This window comes from Anomalospiza imberbis, chromosome 2 (assembly GCF_031753505.1).
Source record: "Anomalospiza imberbis isolate Cuckoo-Finch-1a 21T00152 chromosome 2, ASM3175350v1, whole genome shotgun sequence".
NCBI classification, from domain to species: Eukaryota; Metazoa; Chordata; class Aves; order Passeriformes; family Viduidae; genus Anomalospiza; species Anomalospiza imberbis.
This window is the reverse complement of record NC_089682.1, coordinates 87,495,568-87,516,132: the sequence shown is the minus strand read 5'-3', so window position 1 is coordinate 87,516,132 and position 20,565 is coordinate 87,495,568. Positions and strand designations below refer to the sequence as shown.

General features: G+C 36.3%; 1 protein-coding gene across 1 annotated transcript in view; it reads right to left on the bottom strand.

Moving 5' to 3' along the window:
* Nucleotides 1-20,565, bottom strand: part of VWA8 (von Willebrand factor A domain containing 8) — a 183,247-nt gene that overhangs the window by 34,053 nt on the left and 128,629 nt on the right. The window contains exons 30-37 of the mRNA XM_068182240.1: nt 19,530-19,646; nt 18,993-19,057; nt 18,768-18,893; nt 18,035-18,144; nt 15,853-16,007; nt 13,908-14,109; nt 7,445-7,526; nt 5,186-5,390 (exon numbers count right to left, since the gene is read on the bottom strand). Coding sequence (XP_068038341.1) covers nt 5,186-5,390; nt 7,445-7,526; nt 13,908-14,109; nt 15,853-16,007; nt 18,035-18,144; nt 18,768-18,893; nt 18,993-19,057; nt 19,530-19,646 — 1,062 coding nt within the window. The remainder of the gene's footprint in view (nt 1-5,185; nt 5,391-7,444; nt 7,527-13,907; nt 14,110-15,852; nt 16,008-18,034; nt 18,145-18,767; nt 18,894-18,992; nt 19,058-19,529; nt 19,647-20,565) is intronic.

The window sequence follows — 20,565 nt, the reverse complement described above, 5'->3', positions numbered from 1 at the left end:
AGCTGCATGGAATACAAATGGAATAAATGAGACTATTCAAGGAAGGGAATAAGACGATCATTATCCAAATCGACTTTCAATTCTTGCTCATTATGAAATACAGTCCCTCTGGGACTGGCTGCCTGCAAAGTTATGATGATCCTTCAGGTAATTCTAATTCAAGAGAACCAATGTCTAGGTATGACAACTGGGGAAAAAATGAGCACGTGTGTGTATGTGTGTGTGCAAATATATACATGTACCTGTGTGTGAATACATAAGATACACACACTCAGCTACATTTGCACACCCATCACCTAATTCAATGTGATTGGTTTTCTTTTAACTTTAATAGGAAATGTGAGACTTTTGGCATTATGAATACTTCAGGAGTGTACTCAACTTTGACTCCAACCTTTACATCAGGCGAAGTCACAAAAGCAAAGTGAGGAAAAAATGGGAGAAAACATTTCCAGGCTGATCCTTTTCCTTGGAAGGGCCTGGTCTCATACTAAGGTGTCAGTGTCTCTCTTACACATTTCCTTTGGACTGACACACCTACAAAGAAGTACGTCATTTTTTAAGGTGAGTGTTGCCCATCAGCTTTCAGACTAGAGAGGTGGGATCATGTAGGTCTTGTATTATTCAGGTTCTACACAGCACATGCACTCGCTCATGGGTAAATGTTCTTTATCTATTTTTAAACAGCTGGTGCCCACTCAATTCACACGTGCTACATCTTTACTCTGCTCAGTCCTACACTATGTGGTCTTGACATCATATTGGCTGAACCTGAATCATCTAGGAAACTCACCTGAGTTTCCTAGAGTTATAGGAGACATAACCTGAGTCAAACGTTTCAACTTTTTAAGTTTTTGAGGAAAACCACACATTACACAGAACACATGTTGGAGTGGGGCTCTGTCAGGGGCCAGAGACACAAGCAATATCCATCCTTGAAGAAGTGTACTGTAAAACAAGCAGGCCTTGACCTTTAAGATCTGGGATGTAGCAGGAAATTGTGACCCTGTTTTAGGACAGCAGAAAGATGGGAAAATGGAAAGAAGTCTCTCTTTTTTTACTTGCTAACTATTCATTTAGATGTAAGTATGAATTTATTTCCAACTACGTACCTGAATGCTTATGAGGAAGGCTTCCTATACCAAATATGAGAGAGATCAGTCCATAGGAAATCAAAATAGTCACAATCACAACTACTTAACTCATTAGGCCTTTATATACAGCCACAAACAGAGGGCACTACTGCAATTTCAAAAACCCATCTCATGCATGTAGGAGATGATACAACTACTGCAAGTCCCACAAATACATTAAACAACAGATACAAAAAAATACCCCACCCAAATAAACTCCTAAAAATCTTAGTTTACAAGAATTATTATTTTTCTTTAATCAATCAGATCACTTCTTTGGACAATCTGAAATGGCAGGAGACTATCCTCAGCTTCAGGATGTCACTTTGCATGGTGATATGACCTAGACCAAGACTACACTGTGATTTAAAAAAATGTTGTAAATCTGATTTTGAGTTAAGATACATATTAGTATAAACTAGATGGCAAAGCTTTTGCAATCTTTGACTAAGTATATTTTCATGCACTCTACAGGTTTGGATATGTCCTGGGACTTCTGAAAACAATGGCATACTGAGTAGGCAGCATGAAACATTTTGGACAACAGTCTACAGGAGGAGAACATTAAGTGGAGTGAATACGGAACTAAATGTTTTTGCTAATAGTCACAGATAAATGCCTTAACATCTACTGAAATACCTCTAATGATGTACTTTTAAATTTTTTTAATCTAAGCACTGTACTTTATCTAAATGAGACATGCCACTAAATAATGCTTACTATATCAGAATGTAATCAGTGCTGTTCTATTTAATTTCCATCAATAAACCTTGGATGAAAAAAGAAATACAAGCTTATCAATGTCTGCTTATTGCCATGAAACTTTAGGGCAAAATTTTAAAAATAAATTGTCCTTCAAATTCTCTTCTGGTATTTGATAATGAAGTGACCTTTTTGTTGGAGACACCAAACAGTGAGAAAGCTCAATGGTTTTTGGAGTAGAGTTCACAGCTTTAGATAATACAGTATTTTGTTTAGATGTTGTATTTTAGACATTCCACTTTAATAATTTCAGAATACTGTAGTCTTATTTTGAGTTTAAAATTTCAATAAATGAGAAAATATTCTGACCTGCCTGTATAAATGCAGGCTTATGTAAACACATACCATATTTTGATAAACTAATTTGGTAGCCTCAAGACTTCAACAGTTTGAACTCTGCTGAGTATGTCAACAATACAAAACAAATGTTGACTGTTATGAAGATTGCCACAAATTATATCAAGGGAGCCTAATTACTGATTACAAGTGGAACAGCTGTTTGTTTTCCTCTGTTTCGTTGCTTATCTATATTCAGCCTTCTTCTCAGAGCTAACATGTTTGTGAAAGCAAAAATGCAGCCCTAGAAGATAGTACCAATAGTTCCAACTGGAGCCTCGTTGAAGATTTTATTCCAATTCTTTGAAACTATATTTATATTGAAAGCCCTCTAATTCTTTTTTCTCTAAAGAGTCAGGAATATTCAACAAATTTGTGTGTGTTTCTGCAGATCAGTGGTTCCCAACCACATAGACAGGTCTTGGATCAGTCTAAGGACATCACCACGAAGGGATAATAAGCTTTGCTAAGCTTGTCGCAGTTTTGTGAGATACAACAATGGCAGTTTTAAGGGAAGGGGAGATTGGAGGTGGGGGGTGGTATGTGGAACACTGACAATTCTATTGAAGTGAGTTTCTGCTACAGGATGACTGGGAACGATGGGTTTAGTCAAAGAACTAGAGAAACCTCATTAGACTTGAAGCTACTTAACACGAGCATGTGCACAAAACATTACACAAAAGGAGGTAATTTTCATATACTTGAATGATCAGATCAATACATAGCTGCAAAATATGTCCAACTTTGCAAAAACAGGTATCAGGATATATTTAGCTTCAGCATTCTTAGCAAAGTAATTGTCCCTGGATCAAGAGACATGTTCTTGCTATACTTAGTTACACAGGGAAGCTACATGAATATCTTTTTAAGGTGATAGGATCCTTTCATTTCCAGAAATGAATGCCTTAATAAAGTACTGCTTTTATGTCTAGGCCTATTGAGAAATTAAGTAGGAAAGGTAAAGGCCTTCATTTCGAATTAGCAAAGTACAGAGTTTACACAGCAACTACATATCTATTACCTTATTGGAGATTACATAAAATAAAAGACCTAATTTATTTCTTATTGCTCTGCAATGCCTTTGTAAACAAAGCTTCTTAGGTCTTGTTATCTTTCCATTCAAAGCAAAGCAAAAAAGTAAAGTAGGGAAACAGAAGTTAGTGATAATCATGCAAGTCAGAAGATCATATAGGAGGCTTTGTTCCAGTCCTTTAGCACAAATCAAAGAGTGTGAATGTGGGGGGGAGTGGGTCGGAGACAAAGAAAACCACTCACCCAATGTTCATGTGGCAAAAGAGAGAGTTTATTCGTCAGCCCTTCTTTATAATGGGCATTTGAAAAACCTGGTCTGGATAGCTCATTGGTCTGATCTTTTACGCCTCCCACATCCTGGACCAGTGATATGCTTGCAGCTTAGGAAGGAACATAACTGGTTGGAGTTCCTGTCAGTCAGCCCAGGGGCTAGTTAATGGAACTGGCTGGGTAGCCAAATTAATTTGCCCAGTACAAGCCAGCTTGTACTGTGATATAATATGGCAACAAAAGAGCATACTATTTCAGTTCTGACAAACCACTGGCTTGACACAGGAAAATAGAAAGATTTTCTAAGGAGGTTTTACCCTGGAGTGTGCCCAGTAGTGAGGCAGGCTGTCAGTGGAGAGGAATTCTACAGCAGATTTTGAAAATTATGTTGTGACTGTGGTGAAACTTCTTAGCCTTCTTTAAAATAGCTACTTGAGATTACTAGTTAAATGACTTAAATTTTCTTATGGAGTGTACTTTCCAAGCCAGTATTGTCTAGTAGTTTGTTTGCTTTTATTGACAATATAGTAATACTGTTGAATAAAATAACAAGTTATTAAAAAAAAAAAAAAAAGAAAAAAGGAAAAAGTAACAATTAAAACTAGTCAAACTCCCTGGGCTGGTGTAAACCGACTATATATGACCATAAGATGGTGCTAGTGCTGTTGCCCTGGCAATGAACATGACACTGGCAAAGCCACAAGTGTTGAGCACAAAGCTGTTACTGGGTAACAGTTTGCTTTTGTCATGACTTTTATGAATAGCATTTGCTGAAGTCCAGTAACAAGAACATGTCAGTTCTTGCCCAAGTCTCTGTAGCCACAGAACATCTTGTAGAAAGGGAGCAAAGAGTGGGAAAAGAAAGTCAAAGACGTTTTGGCCTAATATATCTCATTCACACAACCCCCCAGCCAACACCAGAGAGAGAGCCAGTTAAGAATAGACTCATTCTGTTTTCCCGTTCCAATTAAAGATGCCACTGAACATTCCCTCTGTGTTGCTACGGTGATCACACATGTTAGCCATTAACAGTACATGAACACTCGTATATACATACATACATACACGCACACACACCATACATGTATATGCGGTATATTTTCAGCATCTCCCTAAACATTCCACATGAGAACATGGCTGTATGGAGATCCTTGCAACTCTGCTCAGCTGGGAAAATTATCAAGATCAGCCAAAGGCTCTACTGTGAATTCAAGGCATTTTTCACCTAGGTTTCAAGTTTCTTTTTCAAAGTAAAACCCCAATATCTTTTTCCAAGAATTTGAACTCTGGAAAAGTATGTAATTTTCTTAAAAATTAATTTCATTATTCTAATTTTGAAAGTTACGGTTAAAAATCAGTAGGAGATAAAGAATTTATTTGCATTTAATTGCACTGGAATTTGGCAAAAGTACAAACAGTGTGAAAGAAAGAGTCTGTCAGTAACCATAATTATAGGAGTTAAAAATGTTTTCAAATTAAGCTACTGTGCCTCTTTTTTTCAGGGAAGAAATCTATGAATTTTTTTTCTCACAGGTGCACTTCTACTTCATAATGTTTTTCAACACACCTCTCCCCTCAACTCCTTTCCCAGCTGAAAACTCATCCATAGCTCATTTTGTTACATCTTCCAGTTCAGCTTTGTGAAGTCCTACCTGCACAGGACGACCGTCTTCTTGGCCAATCATGTTCCTCCAGTCCTGCAGTGACTGCTGGAGGCTTTCCAGCCCAGTCTCCCAAAGCCTCACACCTCCTCCCATGTCCACAGTAACCAAACCCACTTTGCCCAGGGGTGCCAGCAGAGCATCAGCATCGGAGATCTTAGAGAGCCAAGATGTATATGGAGAGAGAGACTGTGACCTGGAAAACATGAATTAACGTGATTTTTTTTTTTTGAAGCTGCAATTAAAAGGGGGATGAGTATTTCTGCAGTCAAGGCGACAATTAAATGAAATTACATCCTCATTTCATGAGAGACTATAACTCAGGCACATGGACCCACTATTTTGTCTGAAACTTTCCACCTACTGAAACTGGATGTAACAAAGATACCTGATTGTGTAAGAAGCAGTATAAAAGCCCAGGCTGAAAGGCAACATGCTGCCAAAACCACTGCTGTAGTTTAGATACACTGAAGTACCTCGTCTATCTAAAAGTAGTCCATCTTTAGAAAAAAAAAAAACTATTAAGAATATAAAAAGTTTTAAAAGATGCTACTGAAAAGTATTAAACTAAAATAGAGAGAACATGATCTGAGCACTGAGGAAAATACACTTCCATCAACTTAGAGTAACACCTTTCTCTAGTGCTTTAATAAAATATTAAGATTTAAATACTCATTTAACAATGATAATTTAACAGCTTTATGTACAGAGAATTGTAGCACTTTTTTAAACAGCTTTCTGACAAAAATTTACTGTTTAAAGACAGTACATAAGTAATAATAAGTACATAAAAAGAAGGGAACATAGTAAATAATAATAAGTACATAATATGAAAGGAAATTTAGACAATGCAGGGAAGAATCTGTGCATTTTTCATTACTGTTAATTACATGCATAAATGACTTGGCAACCTGCACTAATAGCAAAATTAATAATTTTCAAAAAGATAAGAAGGAGCAACACACAGGCTTCTACCTATTACTGAAACCACCATGTACTAACTCAGCTGAAAGTTATCTGAGCATTTGTCTGGGCTAACTTTGCCAGAAGGAAGAAAGGTTGTTAGATTTTAACAGAGAACTATTCATGCATTTATGATGAAAACTTAAGTTTCCTCATCAGTTCTTACTGGAGTACATTTTTAAACCTGGACTTCTGCTCAGATCTGCCATACACAGCTTAAATCCTAATGCTAGCTTAAGAGTCCTAGTGTTGAAAAATAGCTTTATAATTTCTGTTATTTCCTATAAAATCCTAGTGAAAAATAAAGCTATTCCTCACTATTTTTATGGTAATGTCTTTCATTTTTGAATGACTGTGTAAGATGCAGCCCAATGGACCAATTATAAATAGCAAACAGTGCAAAAATAATTCTCTATTAATTAAAATTTCCCCAGATTATTAAAGAACCACTTAACCAATATTAAGAGAATAGAATAAAAAAAAATCTTCATGTGTGAGTTTCCCCAGATTATTAAAGAACCACTTAACCAATATTAAGAGAATAGAATAAAAAAAAAATCTTCATGTGTGAGTTTCATACATGTACTATTTAAATACACAAAGTGGAGAAAGTGCTATTTGAAACAAAAATGTTTATTATTACAGTAGAAAATTACAATTTGGGACAAAATATATCTTTATAAAATAAAACATTTGCAAATACTCTCCACAGAGTTGTGAGACATAGATGTTAAAACCAAACAGAAGCCATAGAATCTGGCTATTTTAATTTATCATACAAGATACTTGTGTATCATGCAAGATACATGGGAATGTATACTTTCCAAAGGAAGAACTACAGAAAAGCTCAAGCTATTTTCAAAGTAAACTTTATATTGGACCAGAACTTGATTCCCAGTTTCCTAACACCTAGCAGTGGGTTTCTCAGATCCTAAAGACAGGGAAAAAGGACAAGAAAATATAGACTGCAAACCATAATGAAACAGGGTTGAGAATAAAGTGGATGGAAGAGGGGGAAGGAACAAAGGGAATGAAAATCAAAAGATAAAGCTACCGATCATATTTACTAATTAATTGCTACATTTTCATCAGCATTTCCTAGTAAAAACCAAAAAATAATGTTGACAAAAATAAACTGCAATGTTTGTAAAATTTTATACTAGGTATTAATTAGTCTTACTTTCCACATCAAAAGAAATATTTGCTTATCCTGAAGTTATAATAGACACTAAATTCTCTTTGCTCTCCTTTTAAGATGACAGTGATCTAGTCAATAAAATTAGTTACCTAGGAATTGCAATGTATTTGATTTTCTTTGAATTAAGATCTGTTACTTCCAAGTATCCAGCAGCTGGTGGAGGAGTGACATCTGAAAACAAACAAACATGTTATTTTCCAGCTGCATGATTAACTGGTTATTACATTTGCATTTAGCAGTTTAAATTTAAACATTTTATTATACAGTACCTGTCAGAAAATGATATGCTTTCATATTCAATACAGGAATATAACTTGCAAATAAGGAATTGTTTAATTATTACAATAGTGAGTAATCAGACAGTCACAGTTACAAAAGAACAATGTATTTTTACAGCAAGTGTCAAAATTACTCACAAATATCACTTTGCTCACAAAAGCACTATTCAAGTATTACTGCAGTCCCAACCTCGCTGCTTTGATCTGTCACAGAAGATAATGTCAGTTGTATATCTGACTTTAAACACATGTTGAGGAACATATCAAAACATTGTGTTTATGACTTCCACTTGAAAACGTCTCAATAATACCAACCTAAATGCTGTTCCCTGAAATTGAACCACTCTTTTTGGAGGCAGATTCTCAATATGCAAAGATTTTATAACTTATACACCCTAGACTATCGTGTATGAAATATTCTGTTTATGGACAGTTTAATGAATACAGCTAATATATGGTCCTTCCCTCAGAAATAAATTTGTGTTTGTGTACCTACATTGGCTTTTGCCATCTTAAGAGTACATTGTGCCTGGCCTCAGAAGTGGCTTCCAGTTAGGAGCTGACTTTCATCTGCGTGGAGTAAATTGAGGCAGGTTTTTAGAAAAGAAACCACAAGACTGAATCCCATTGCCCAATATGGATACAAAATGTCATTGTCACAAGATGAAAGCAAGTCTAGATTTTCCTCTGAAACAATGTATCTTTCACCTCCTTGAAATGAAGGAGTCCGACCTTACCTGCAGAAATGCTGATGCTTGCATAGAGCACACACAGAAAAGACCAACATGATCAGCAGCATAAGGAGATCTAATATTCAAAGAAGCACACCGAATAACTCACAGCAGCACCTCATGCATACCCAAGGTATTTATATATCTATAGTATACATGCCTACAGCAGCATGTCTATTGACTTTAGTCATCTTCATAAAAATGGGAATATCAAACACATCAGGAACAGGGGAAAAAGATCTGGGAAAATGCAGGTTTGTGGGCCAAAGGCCACTTTTGGTTTCCCCTAGATTTTGTTACTATTTTAAAATGTGATTTCTCTCTTTTGTTAGTAACAAAGAGTAAGATACACATGAAAAATTCTGATGAAGATCTAGAACAAGGGCAGATACTGAACTAGAAAGGGTAGAACTGTGGGATAAGAATTAAAAATTAAGTTAATCAATTAGAGAAAGAACACAAATCAAACAAATTAAAGACAATAAAAAGACAAAGGATTGCAGAGTACGAAGCTGACAACAAGGCAATCAAATGTTTAAATGCTACGCAAGAACTGCTGGCCAGGCCCCAGAACTGCAGTCAAGAATCCTGATGATGAAACATGAACATTAGACATGAACAAGTGAAGTTTGTTCTTCTTTTGCCAAAGCCTGACGGAGAAGAACAGCTATGCACAGCTCCAGACATCAGACTTTAAGGAAAACAGACACAATGTTCAGATCTGGGCTCCTCAGTACAAGGGAGACATAGAGCTCCTGGAGCAGGTCCAGTGGAGGGCTACAAAGATGATGAGGAGACTGAAGCAACTCTCTTATGAGGAAAGGCTGAGGGACTGAGGCCTGCTCAGCCTCAAGAAAAGAAAACTGAGAAGGGACCACATCAATGTCTAAAGGGAGGGTGTTAGAGGATGGACCATCAATAGGACAAGAGGCAACAGTGAGAAAATGATGCACAGAAACTGGAACGCCTGAAACTGGAAATGGATGCCCAGAGAGACTGTAGAGTTTCCTTCCCTGGAGAGGAACTGTTTTGACCCAATCCTGAGTAGCATACTCTAGAGGACCCTGCTGAGCAGGGAGATTGGATCAGATGACCTCAAGCGGTCCCTTCCAACCTTATCCATTCCATGGTTCTGTGACATGAAATACTCCTGAGGATGACAAAGTGGTCAGAACAGATGGATTATAAGCACAAATGCAAGGATTTTTTTTCTTGTCTAAACAGAGTTTTGTTTTTTTTAAACACATCCAATCCTATTGAGAAGATCGTTATAAAGAGAGCAATATTATCCTGAGTGAAGGTGACATGAAGAATTCAGTTTTGTTTAGAGAAAGAAAAGATGGATACCATGAAAAGCTTTTCTTATAAAAGGAGAATGAAGCAATGCAATAGGCCAATTGTTTGACAAACCTCAGTTAAGAAGAGATTACACGTCATCCTGTCCCTATATAAACAGGTGGACCAGATGATGTGTCAAGGCTATTTTGGTAACATTGTATTACACTACATGTTCCAGTTACTGTCATACTCACAGGAATACACACTCAGTAACAGGGTGTTATTTTATGTCCATCTATAGAAAGTGCTGAGAATCCAAGTAAATATTTGATCTCAAGTAGTCCCTCATCTTTACAGTCTTGTTTTTAGAATAAACATTAATTCTTCTTTGCTGGATTCTGCCATGATCTCTTCTCTGAGTTTATATTTTGTGTCCATACATCTATTTGGCAGTCTTTGGGGAAATTATTACTTGTTATAACTTCTTTTCAAAAATAACTATCATTTGGTTTACAGTTCCAATAAAACACACAGACAAATATTTCTTTGCTTATTGTTCCTGGAACAGCTTCACTAATACATATTGGAGTAAGCTAGAGTTTGGCTGAGTACTTTGAATTATTAATAGAAATAAAAGACTGTATGCCAGAACTGACCAGCTGTCCAAGAAGATGAGAAAGAAAATCTGATAGATATGGAAACAAAATCAAAAATGTAAAACAGATTCTCAAAGGAACAGAAGACAACAGTGCAAGAACTTCAAGGGACTGACACATACCTGATTTCATGTAATAGGATGCCTTTGCTTCACTTTACCATCTCCCAGGGAAGGATACAACTTTCATAGGTAAGTAATTACAGGTTTCCAATACAGAAACAATGGAGCACAATTAGGAATAAGCAGCACTGAAGTTCAAGGGACCAAGACTGTTAGGCAGCAATTGGTAGTAGGTAATGTGTATTCAATCAAATACTCTATCAATTAGTGAGATGGAGAGGCAAACTCCAAAAGAAACAACAGCCCAGCAAAGAAGCTTGCAAAAACAGAATCTCAAATGGGCATCATAAGGGCTACTACCTTATTATTTCACCTTCCAAGTGAGCACAAAGACACATGCTTCTCTTTTCCTGTCTTCTCTTTTTCACTTGGAAATATTTTTGATTTGTGCCATAGTAAGGGCAATACTAGGTTCCTCTAATCTAGTATCCTGTTTCCAAGAGTAGTTAGGTGCTTGAAATGTGTAAGAAAGGACAAGTGCACATGGTATTTTCCTCAAGCCACCAATTAGTTCCAATCTAGGGAACTAGGGAACTTAAACTGAATGTGCTGTCCATGTTTTTATATCTATGTATTTAGTTACCTTTCCAGGAATTTGACCAGTTTTCTTTTGGAAAAATAAACATTCACAACATGCTTTGGGAAGTGGTTTCATAGGTTAGTACTCTATGAAGAACTATATCTTGTTTGTTTTGATGAATTTTCTAATAGCTTCATTAGCTGCTCCCTAAGTCTGGTACTGAGTGCAAAATTGTTGGTTTTTTCCACATTTCCATGTCATACATGTTTTTGTAGAGCTCTACCATATGTCCCTTTCCTGACCTTGTCTTCACATGTTGGAGGGTTGGCCAATGCAATCTTGCTCATCCTTTTTGTTTTTTTCTGAACTTATTCCAGTTCAGCCTTCTCCCACCTTGAGATGGAGAACCAAAACTAAAGAGTGTTAAGGACATGTGGATTTGAACAACAGCACAAAGAGATTTTCTGCTTTTTTTCTGTTTCTTCCCTAGTAATTCTTAACATTTTATTTGCCTTTTTTCAAGTACTACTGAGTTTGAGCTGCTATCTTAAGGAAACCATCTATCATGACAGCAAAATAATGCTTGTAAGAAGTTCTCATCATCCCCTCTTTTTTGATGTAGAATTAGAATTTTTTTCTTCCTCCACAGATTCATCTACACTGAATTTCACCTGTTATTTCTATTGCATTCAGAATTGTAGTTCTTCTCATAATTCTCCATGGTAAATCCTTCCTACAATGAATAATAACCACTATCATCAGCACTGTTACCTCAGTGTTAATTCATTTTTCAATTTTTTCATGACATGCTGAGTAGCACAAGTTACCACAGGATTTCCCTCATAGCTCCTCTTCCACTAGAAAATCCAGCCACTAACTGATAAAGGGAGATGTCTTGAAAAAGTCCTGAAAAAGGCTATAGAACAAAAAACCTAGAGTCTTACTCAGGTCCTATTTAATTGAATCAGTAAGGTTATATTAAATATGATTCAGTTAAAATTAGTCTTTGTAATTCATAAATTAAAACATCATTTAGAAAAAAAAATCAATGATAATGATCTTCAAGGCATGAAATCTTTCAGCTGAAGTAGCCATAAAGCACTGTGCAAACCTCACACTATTTTCTATATATTTCAAGCTATCAATCCCTATTCACAAATATATTTCATCACACCTGAGAAAAAAAAATAAACTGCTTGGTCAGACAGAAGCCAATTCTCAGACTGATAATATGCTCAGGTTACTGGTATCCTGGACTCATGAAGAATGTCCCCCGGTGTTTAATTATAATAACCTAGCAGTACAAGGTGTAATATGGCACAGCAACTTAAAGGCTTTTAGAAATAGCAGTCAAGATCTCAATTTAGGTATCATTTGGAAGCACTAAGGGAAGACACTTCCCTCACTCCCAAATTAGTAAACTAATTTTAGTTAGTCAGAAGATTTACCTTCTAAAACATCTGCTTCAGATTCAGATTTTTTTTTTTTTCTGTGAAGGCCTGAAAAAAAGTGACCCAGTCTGACCCTTCTGCAGTTTATAAAGTACGAGAAGATTACAGCCTGAAGTTGTATAATTAGTTCCAAGATTCTAACTCCAACTAATTTTATTAAGTTTAATCTTTTTAAGAGGTAATCTTTCCTTCAGTTACAAACAGAGGTAACTTAAACTTTCTACCTTGTTGATATCCTTGACTTGGCTTCTTTAGTCAAGTAAGTGTTTTATCCTCTTGGTAATAAATAAAAGATTTTCTCTACATAGGGAAGTTGATCTGTGTTAAATGACAACAGGCAGATTAAATCAGTCATTCTGTTTGAGTTAATTTGGAATAAAATATTTATTCTGGGTCAGAATAGGGACACAGGGACTAAATCAGGAATAGCTTATTGTGCTGATGAAATCAACCATTTTAATATACAAAAATATTTTGGGCATTTTCTCTTTTGATAGTAAACTTTGCAGATTTCTAAAGGTAATTAATGTAAAACTCACAAATGCTGTTATTTAGCACTAATTGGTATATTTTCAGTTATAGGCTGAAGAAGCTAAAGTTATAATGGTAAAAGAAAGCTTGGCATAGCAGCACAAAAATGTCTGAAGATCTGTAGTCTACACCTGCTTTTTTAGTGTCAGAAAGTAGGATGGTTTTGTTGCATGTTAACGTTCATGCAACATTCTCTTGGACAGGAGAAGAACTAAATAGTCTGGGTCTCTTCAGTTTGGAGAGAAGGCTGGAGTGACTGAAGTTTGCCAAGTCATGAAGGCAATCGTTAAGGCGACTGCAGAACTGTTTCTCACCAAAGCCTGCAATGCTAGAATAAGGGGCACCTAGAAACCTGGTAAGAGATCAGTTGATCACAAAAATCCATGAACTTGTGACTTTGCTGTGGAGATGCACAGCTTCAAAGAGGCACCAGATAAACTTGTGGACAACAGGTCCATAAAAGCAGATTTAAAGCCGGAGGCAGGGATGTCCTCTGCAACATCCCCAGCAAAACAAGTGCAAATATTGAAAAGTATGAAGAGGAAGACAAAGAAGCAGACAGGCTCACATACATTCCCAAAATAACCTTCCCTATTGTCCCTGCTGGGGATAAAATTCTGAGTTAGTCATACAACAAGTTTATCACTGCATCTCTGTGTGATGCAGAGCAGAAGCTAGAAGTACTGGTGAAGGCCAGTTGCTGAACTGGAATGATCATCTTCTGTTACTGGGTTTCCTCTGCAGACAGAGGAAAATCCCATCTACTGAGACATCCACAGTGTAGACACCCTGTTAATTTCTCAGAAGTATAATTCAGCATGCTAATAAGATTCAAATTAATTTTAAAACTATGTGCCACTAAACTCCTTCCTTCTGAAATGCTTGCTCTGTGACTGTTTAAGAACATTCTGGAAAAATTAATGAGTGATAGCAGATTATGAAACAAAAACTAGTGTGTTGCAGCACAAGTATATGAACCTCTTACCTTTTGGGTAAATGTCTTTCAGAGGCACATCTCCGGGTGCTAAAATTCGGACTATTTGATTAGAAGCCAATAAGGTAACACAATTGGTTTGTTTTGCAGCTCCTGTTTTCCTCTGGGCTCCATAATAAAGTGGATCAGAAGGAGAAGCATGTTTGTGACTCAGAGAGGAATTTCTCTTCCAGCTATACACTTCACTGGGAGACTGCAAAAGAGAATGTGTCCACTGAAGAAAACATTACTATTATTATATCTAAGAGCAAACACTTTTTGATAAGTTACACTTCTTATTTAATTTCAAATCAAATGTGGTTATTGTGGTTACTTCTTATGCTACCACATAACAAGGAATAACCTGGATTACTTTGTCATCAAAAATTCCTATGGGGTGAAAATCAACAAACCATCTACATGAGTTTTAAGCATCAAGATGCTTTGAAGACCTGAAGTGGAATATAATTTTTTTTAATTGAACCAAGAACAGAAATCATTGAAATAACCTGATTTGGAATCAAACTATGTAAAAAACTGTTCGGTTTCCATTAATATAGATAAATGCAAATATGTATTCCAGTAATAAATTCAAAGATAAGCAATAAGGCTGGGACTTAGCTCCAGGTTCAGAGATTTAAGTGTAGGTCTCTACATGAAAGCCAGTGGCTTCATCTCCCACTGCTGTTGAAAGAGTCTGGCGAAAAAATAATCTTGAAGGTCTCAGTGTTTGGTCAACTGAGCACTGCTATTACAAATAAGAGCTCAGATACCTTGTTCATACTACACATCTACACCACCAGCACTAAACACTGAATCAAAACTTTTACCCCATCACTCTTACATCCACCCTTAGCACTCCCTCTTTGAAATTCACATGGATATCTAAAACTATGTATGAGTAAAGATGGTACCTCATTCTAAATCAGGCAGAGCCAAAAATGCTTCTCCACCCGCATTGGTGTGTTACTACTGAAGTGTGCAGCTTCTTTAGTACTCCCTGCTCTAGACCACCTCCCTTTTCCAGCAATAAACTCACATCTACTGTAAGTAATATGAAAAGCTTGAATAAATTATCTGATAAAATAAAACCAAACCAAGGAAAACTCAAAAGCTAATTGCAAGGACTGTCTTACTGACAAAAAATATTTTTTAATAATTTCAGATTGCAAAGAATTTTCTTCTGTCTTTTGGCTTTCCTAAAATTCATGTCTCTTAACAGTTACATTTGCTAATTTGCCCCAATTTATCAAATAAAGATGACATACAATTATTTATTCCATAATCACTACCCTGTCTAGGTACCATTAGGTGGAAAATATAAAAAAAAGTCCAAAGAATTAAACACACTGCTTGTATTTTCCCTGTGTTTACCTTTACTCCTTGCAACAGCCCTAGTCATTAGACTGCTAAGTTTCACTTTCTTTTCTGGTCCTTGTCTAACTGTGTCACGGCAATGAGCACACTTACATGTAGTATTTACACTTAACTACATTATTCAGTAGTGAAAGGGCTTTTATAGTTTTGCTATGATTTTCTGTATTGTTTTTTTCCTTTTTCCTTGATCTAGTCTTGCTACCTGCTGCACACTGGCAAGAAGTTCACACTGAAGAGTTCAAAATTATATTGATATCCTTTTTCTCAGAGGTTATGCTTAATTAAAAAAAACTGTAAAAACACATGATTTAGAAAATATTACTCTAGCCAGCACTGTTCAAAGCTTACCGAAAATGTATTCTGTCTGTGCTAGACACTGTATTGTCCCATTTCTTATTACCTAAAAAACCACCTACATCCCTCTAGATTAGACTACCAAAACAAACGGTGTACACTACAGGAATTTGTCCCTTGCTGTCATTCCCTTCTTTTTCCAAATCATTTGGTAAACAGGTACTTAATGGGTTGCAGAATAAATGAGATTATATTATTTCATTGCACAATAATGCTGAGTATTTACCAAGAGGTCTGGGAAACCAATGACAATAGTAGCATAATTATGCTCATCTGAGAAGATCCTGTTGGGGGAGCTGATCTTTTGTCCCACAGCTGCACTGAGGTTTTCTGAAGATAGCTGGTCAGTTGAAACTGCATGAGGCACACACAATTCTGACACTAAACAGGAAAATTAAACAAAATGAAAGTCATTAAATCCAGATGTGCAATAGGAAATTATATTACCTCTAAGAGTGCTGAGCACTGAACATTGGCTATTACTTTGAGCATAAAATTACTAAAAAGCAGACAACATGATTATACTGTAACACAGAGGAGAAGGAAATAATCCTATTTTTGTGAAGTCAAGTACTTAAAATCAGGAAATACTAGCTTTATAGTTGCTTTTACCACTTAATTTTGCCCTCTACTATACAAATGAGGCAGGAAGCTTATGGAATAGAACAAAACAGCATATTATCTCATTGAAAATTGCTGTAATGCAAATGCACCAGAAGGCAACACATAGGTTTGCACAGGTAAGTGTCAATGTGACATTTCTTGGTGACTCTCTTGTCTTTGTAATTTAAATAATGTTGTTTGTAATGCATTTCTGTTAAATATTGGTCTGGTTTTCTTTGTCTTTAAGCTAAGAAAAACTGAATTTTATTCTGTGCATCTGTGCGAGCCCTTAACCTTGCCTCAAATTACTAACACAGTCCAACAGAACCTGTTATCTTTAGAACTGCACTGTTTCCACTTTGATGGTCACAAGACTATCTTGTTTACATGGCAGTGGGAGAAAATCTTTCCTCCCTCAAAGGACAAATGGTCTGGGTCAGCATTAAACCTGCACTGGTCTACCTTTTTTTAGTTCTTCTGCCACAGATTCTGCTTCAAAGAACAAGAACAGGCTGAAGATGCTACATTTAGGGTTCGCTGGATGATTTGGAAAAGGGTGAACAGGGGATATGATAACATTTCAGATTGGAAGAGAAGAAACAAGATAACAAAGGATAAAAATAGCACAGAAAACATGCAGCAATAAACTGCCCACAAACAGTTTGAGACTGGAAATTATAATAACATTTCTATCCATCTGAGGAATAATACTCCAGAATGGTTTCTAAATAAGGTAGTAAGAGGAAGGAAACTACTGTGCTCTGATAGCGCTTGATAAGTTGATAGAGTAAACTGTACAAGAGTTAAAAAGGATTCTGGATATTTAGGCTATGGTTAGTTTTTGGTATCCACCTGGTTGTTGTTTATGTAAATGAAGTCCTTTTATTTGTCAAAAACATTTGTTTGTACCATGTTTACACTGTGTTAATCTCATTTTTCTTATTTATGCTAGTCACAAGAACCAGAACAAAACTTGTTCCTTCTTTAAGAGATATAAAGTGGTTTCTCTGTTTGTTTCCTCTGTCTCTCTGATATATAATGACCAAAACCTATGAACTGCTAGGTGGGACGCGCATGTATTTCCAGTCTTATTAAACCAAATACACTAAAGATTTTGTGCACTGTGATCAAATGTTCAGGGTTAAAAATGTTATCAGATTTGAAGATAGACAGATCTCACCAGGCAGAATGATTATCACTGAAGATTTCTGCCTTACTGTGTAACTAAGACATGCCTCAATGCCTAGCAGCATCTGGCATGCTAGGCTACTGATCAAATTCCCCATATCTTTTAACACATGTGTAATGGCCCCGATGGTCTCCTGCACACTATCAACAGAACTACAGAAATTGTGACTTTTGGTCTGTTTTATCAGTAGGTGGTTTGTATTTTTCTAAGGGTTGGGAAATGTTTTCTACCTCATCTGAGTAGCAGATCTGCAACAGTCTACAGCCTGAAATCATTAGTATATTTGCTCCCTTCTATTCCTGTTCTAATTCCTGCCTAGTGATCTTTCTTCCTTTTCCATTCTACATGCTTTTCTGTTTGCTGAAAGTCCATGACTGAGGGTCTTGAATGCTCAAATTAAACAAAAATGCTTTATTCAAACCACTTGAAGTTTGAGCATGGAATGTGCCAAGCCTTGAGAAAAGCTGTTATTATTAACCAAACACGGTAAGGGGGCAAAAACAGAATAGGAGAGGTAGTTACTCAGACCTTTAAAGAGTCTTGTTTGTGCAGCTGCAAACAGAAATGACAAAAAGAACCAAAAAAAAAAGGAACTAGCCAAGCTTGCATTCAGTACCTGTTGTTAAGCCAAATCCCATGTCAGCTGGCTCTTCACTCAATGCATGCAGCTGGCAAACCTCACTGCCTTGAGCTTCCATATGGGCATGCTTAGTTAAAAGAAATTTCCTGTAAAAGATACACATTTAGAATAATTCCCGATTAAACTTGTCACTCTAAACAAGGACTTCTATCTTTCGAAACAGTGAAAACATTCTACATTTATATACACAAGGTTATCAACACCTTTTGCGAAAACTAAATATAATTTCCCAAACATCAGTGAGATAGGAAGGGGTAGGCCAGCAAATGACAGATTTGTCTTCTGGTAACTATTTTTCATTTGCTGTGCATTTATAAAAATGAGACAGCAGAGTAACATTTCTTTCATGTGACCATGAAAGTAAAGGAAGCAGGTGCTAACTCTGGACTACATGTCTGTATTTCCAGAGATAGGTCCACCAACATTCTCATTTCTAAAAATCAGTATCACCTCAGTAAAATTAATATTAACACACATATGATCAAAGCCAGTTTAGACTTTCAGAAGCTGGAATATCCTCTTCATTTCCTACTCTAAAAGTCTACTTGCATTTTCACCACAGCAAATCTGTATCTTAAACACCCACTTTTTAAGTCCAGCCACTTTCACAAACAGAAAAAAATAAGTTTGAGACCAGGAGTGAAACTCCTGAACACAAACGAGACACAAGCAAGAAATAATGCCATCAAGAAAAGTAGGCTGAACGAACTTATTTGTTTCATTTTCCACCAAGAGCCACCGGTCTTCAGCCACCAGGAAAACGGATTTCAGACTGATTGGAAGTGAGATGGTGTGACTTTGACCCTCCAATACATCCAGTACAATAAGGCGGTTTCTATAAAATTGGAAGCCAAGAAAAGTATAATCAGATAGGGAAATATACAAGGAAATCTGATTTAAATCATTTTAATACAAGAATATAATTTACTCTCACCCTGTTTCTTTGTAGAACACCAGCCAGTTTTTGTGTGAAAACTCTCGGCACATTTTGTAGTTGCTCTGTATAAACATACATCACAGGACAATCAGCATTTGTTAGATTTGTCCCAGTGAGTTTCCCTGACTCCTCTGAAATTGTATTAGTTTTTTTTCCTTTATTTAAAAGAATCCACAGCTTTAATTATCTCTCAAAATGCTATCTAGCTTGCCTTGTTCCTAGTCATAAATTGTATCATAGCTACGTTCACTATTTTGGACATAATTCATTGTAACAAAATGTTCCATTATTTTCAGTTCTAGCCCTAAAAAAGGATATTTTAAAGATACATATCTTCAGAAAATTTATTTATATTTTTATATCAATATTCCATAACAATGCTATTTTATGTGTAAGACATTTAAACATACATAAGAGTAAACAATTAAATAAATGCTTGAGATGTAAAACCAGGAAAAAATGATTCTGTTTTTCCAATAATGACATTTGTTTTTAAAAAAACTTAGTATAATAGGGGCAGGTGCTATTCCTCACCTTCTCTTCCTTGCTGCTCCACCATGATGTTCTCTTAGGAGAATCTTGAGCATCTGGTGAGAGCAAAAGTCGGCTAAGGGCACCGTTGCTAGTATCCAGCAACAACACAACATTGCTCTGTAAATGAAAAGTAGATCCATGTACATATCAAGCTTGTTTAAGAGACTACAATGAATCTATCTGAAGCACTTTTGCAATTTGAGCCACTTATAACATTTTGACAAAGATGATTTTGATTTTGTTGCAAAACGTAAGCTGGATTTTCTTGGTTCATTTCGAAGTTCATAGAGAAACTGAAGAGGTTAAGTACATGCAAGAGCTGGAATGATACTACAGTTTTTCCACAGCATTTTATCTATACATCTCACATTCACTCCTGCATAACATCTAGGAACCAGATTAGTACGGCTTACATGTCTAAGATGCAGCTACAGATAAGAGACATACCAATTTGTTCTGTCAAGTCACTAAAATACTTCATTTCAGTTTTCATGTTTTCTTACCATTTTTCTGTTGTACCTACTGCTTAAGTTCCACAGAAGCTGACAAACTGGTGAAAGAAGAAATGGCTTAGTACTTTCTCTCTAAGTTCATACTTCTGATACTGTGGAGCCTGTGGATATTAAATTTCCCAGGGTGTGACAATCCTTCTGTGACCTGCACTCTCTGACAGCTTATAGTGTCAGAGGTAGGACAGCTGTTGGAGGACAGCAGGATGACTCAAAAGGATGGAGACCAGAAGCATCGTGCAAATCTCCATCACATAACAGTGTGCTAAATTTTGAACTTCTTCAGATTTCTCATTTGTTACTTGATGCCCAAGGGTCAACACATGCTATCAAATGATGGGGGCTCTTTAAACATTTCTTTTTGCAAAGCACTATAGCTGCTCCTAATGTTTTTAACTAAGAATTTAAGACAATAGTCATTCAGGGCCAACCTTAACTGCATCAAATGAAACTCAAAAGGTACAAAGGAATAAGTTAATTAAGCCTTGGGTTCAATTTTTTGTTTGCCATTCAAGGAAACGTTCACT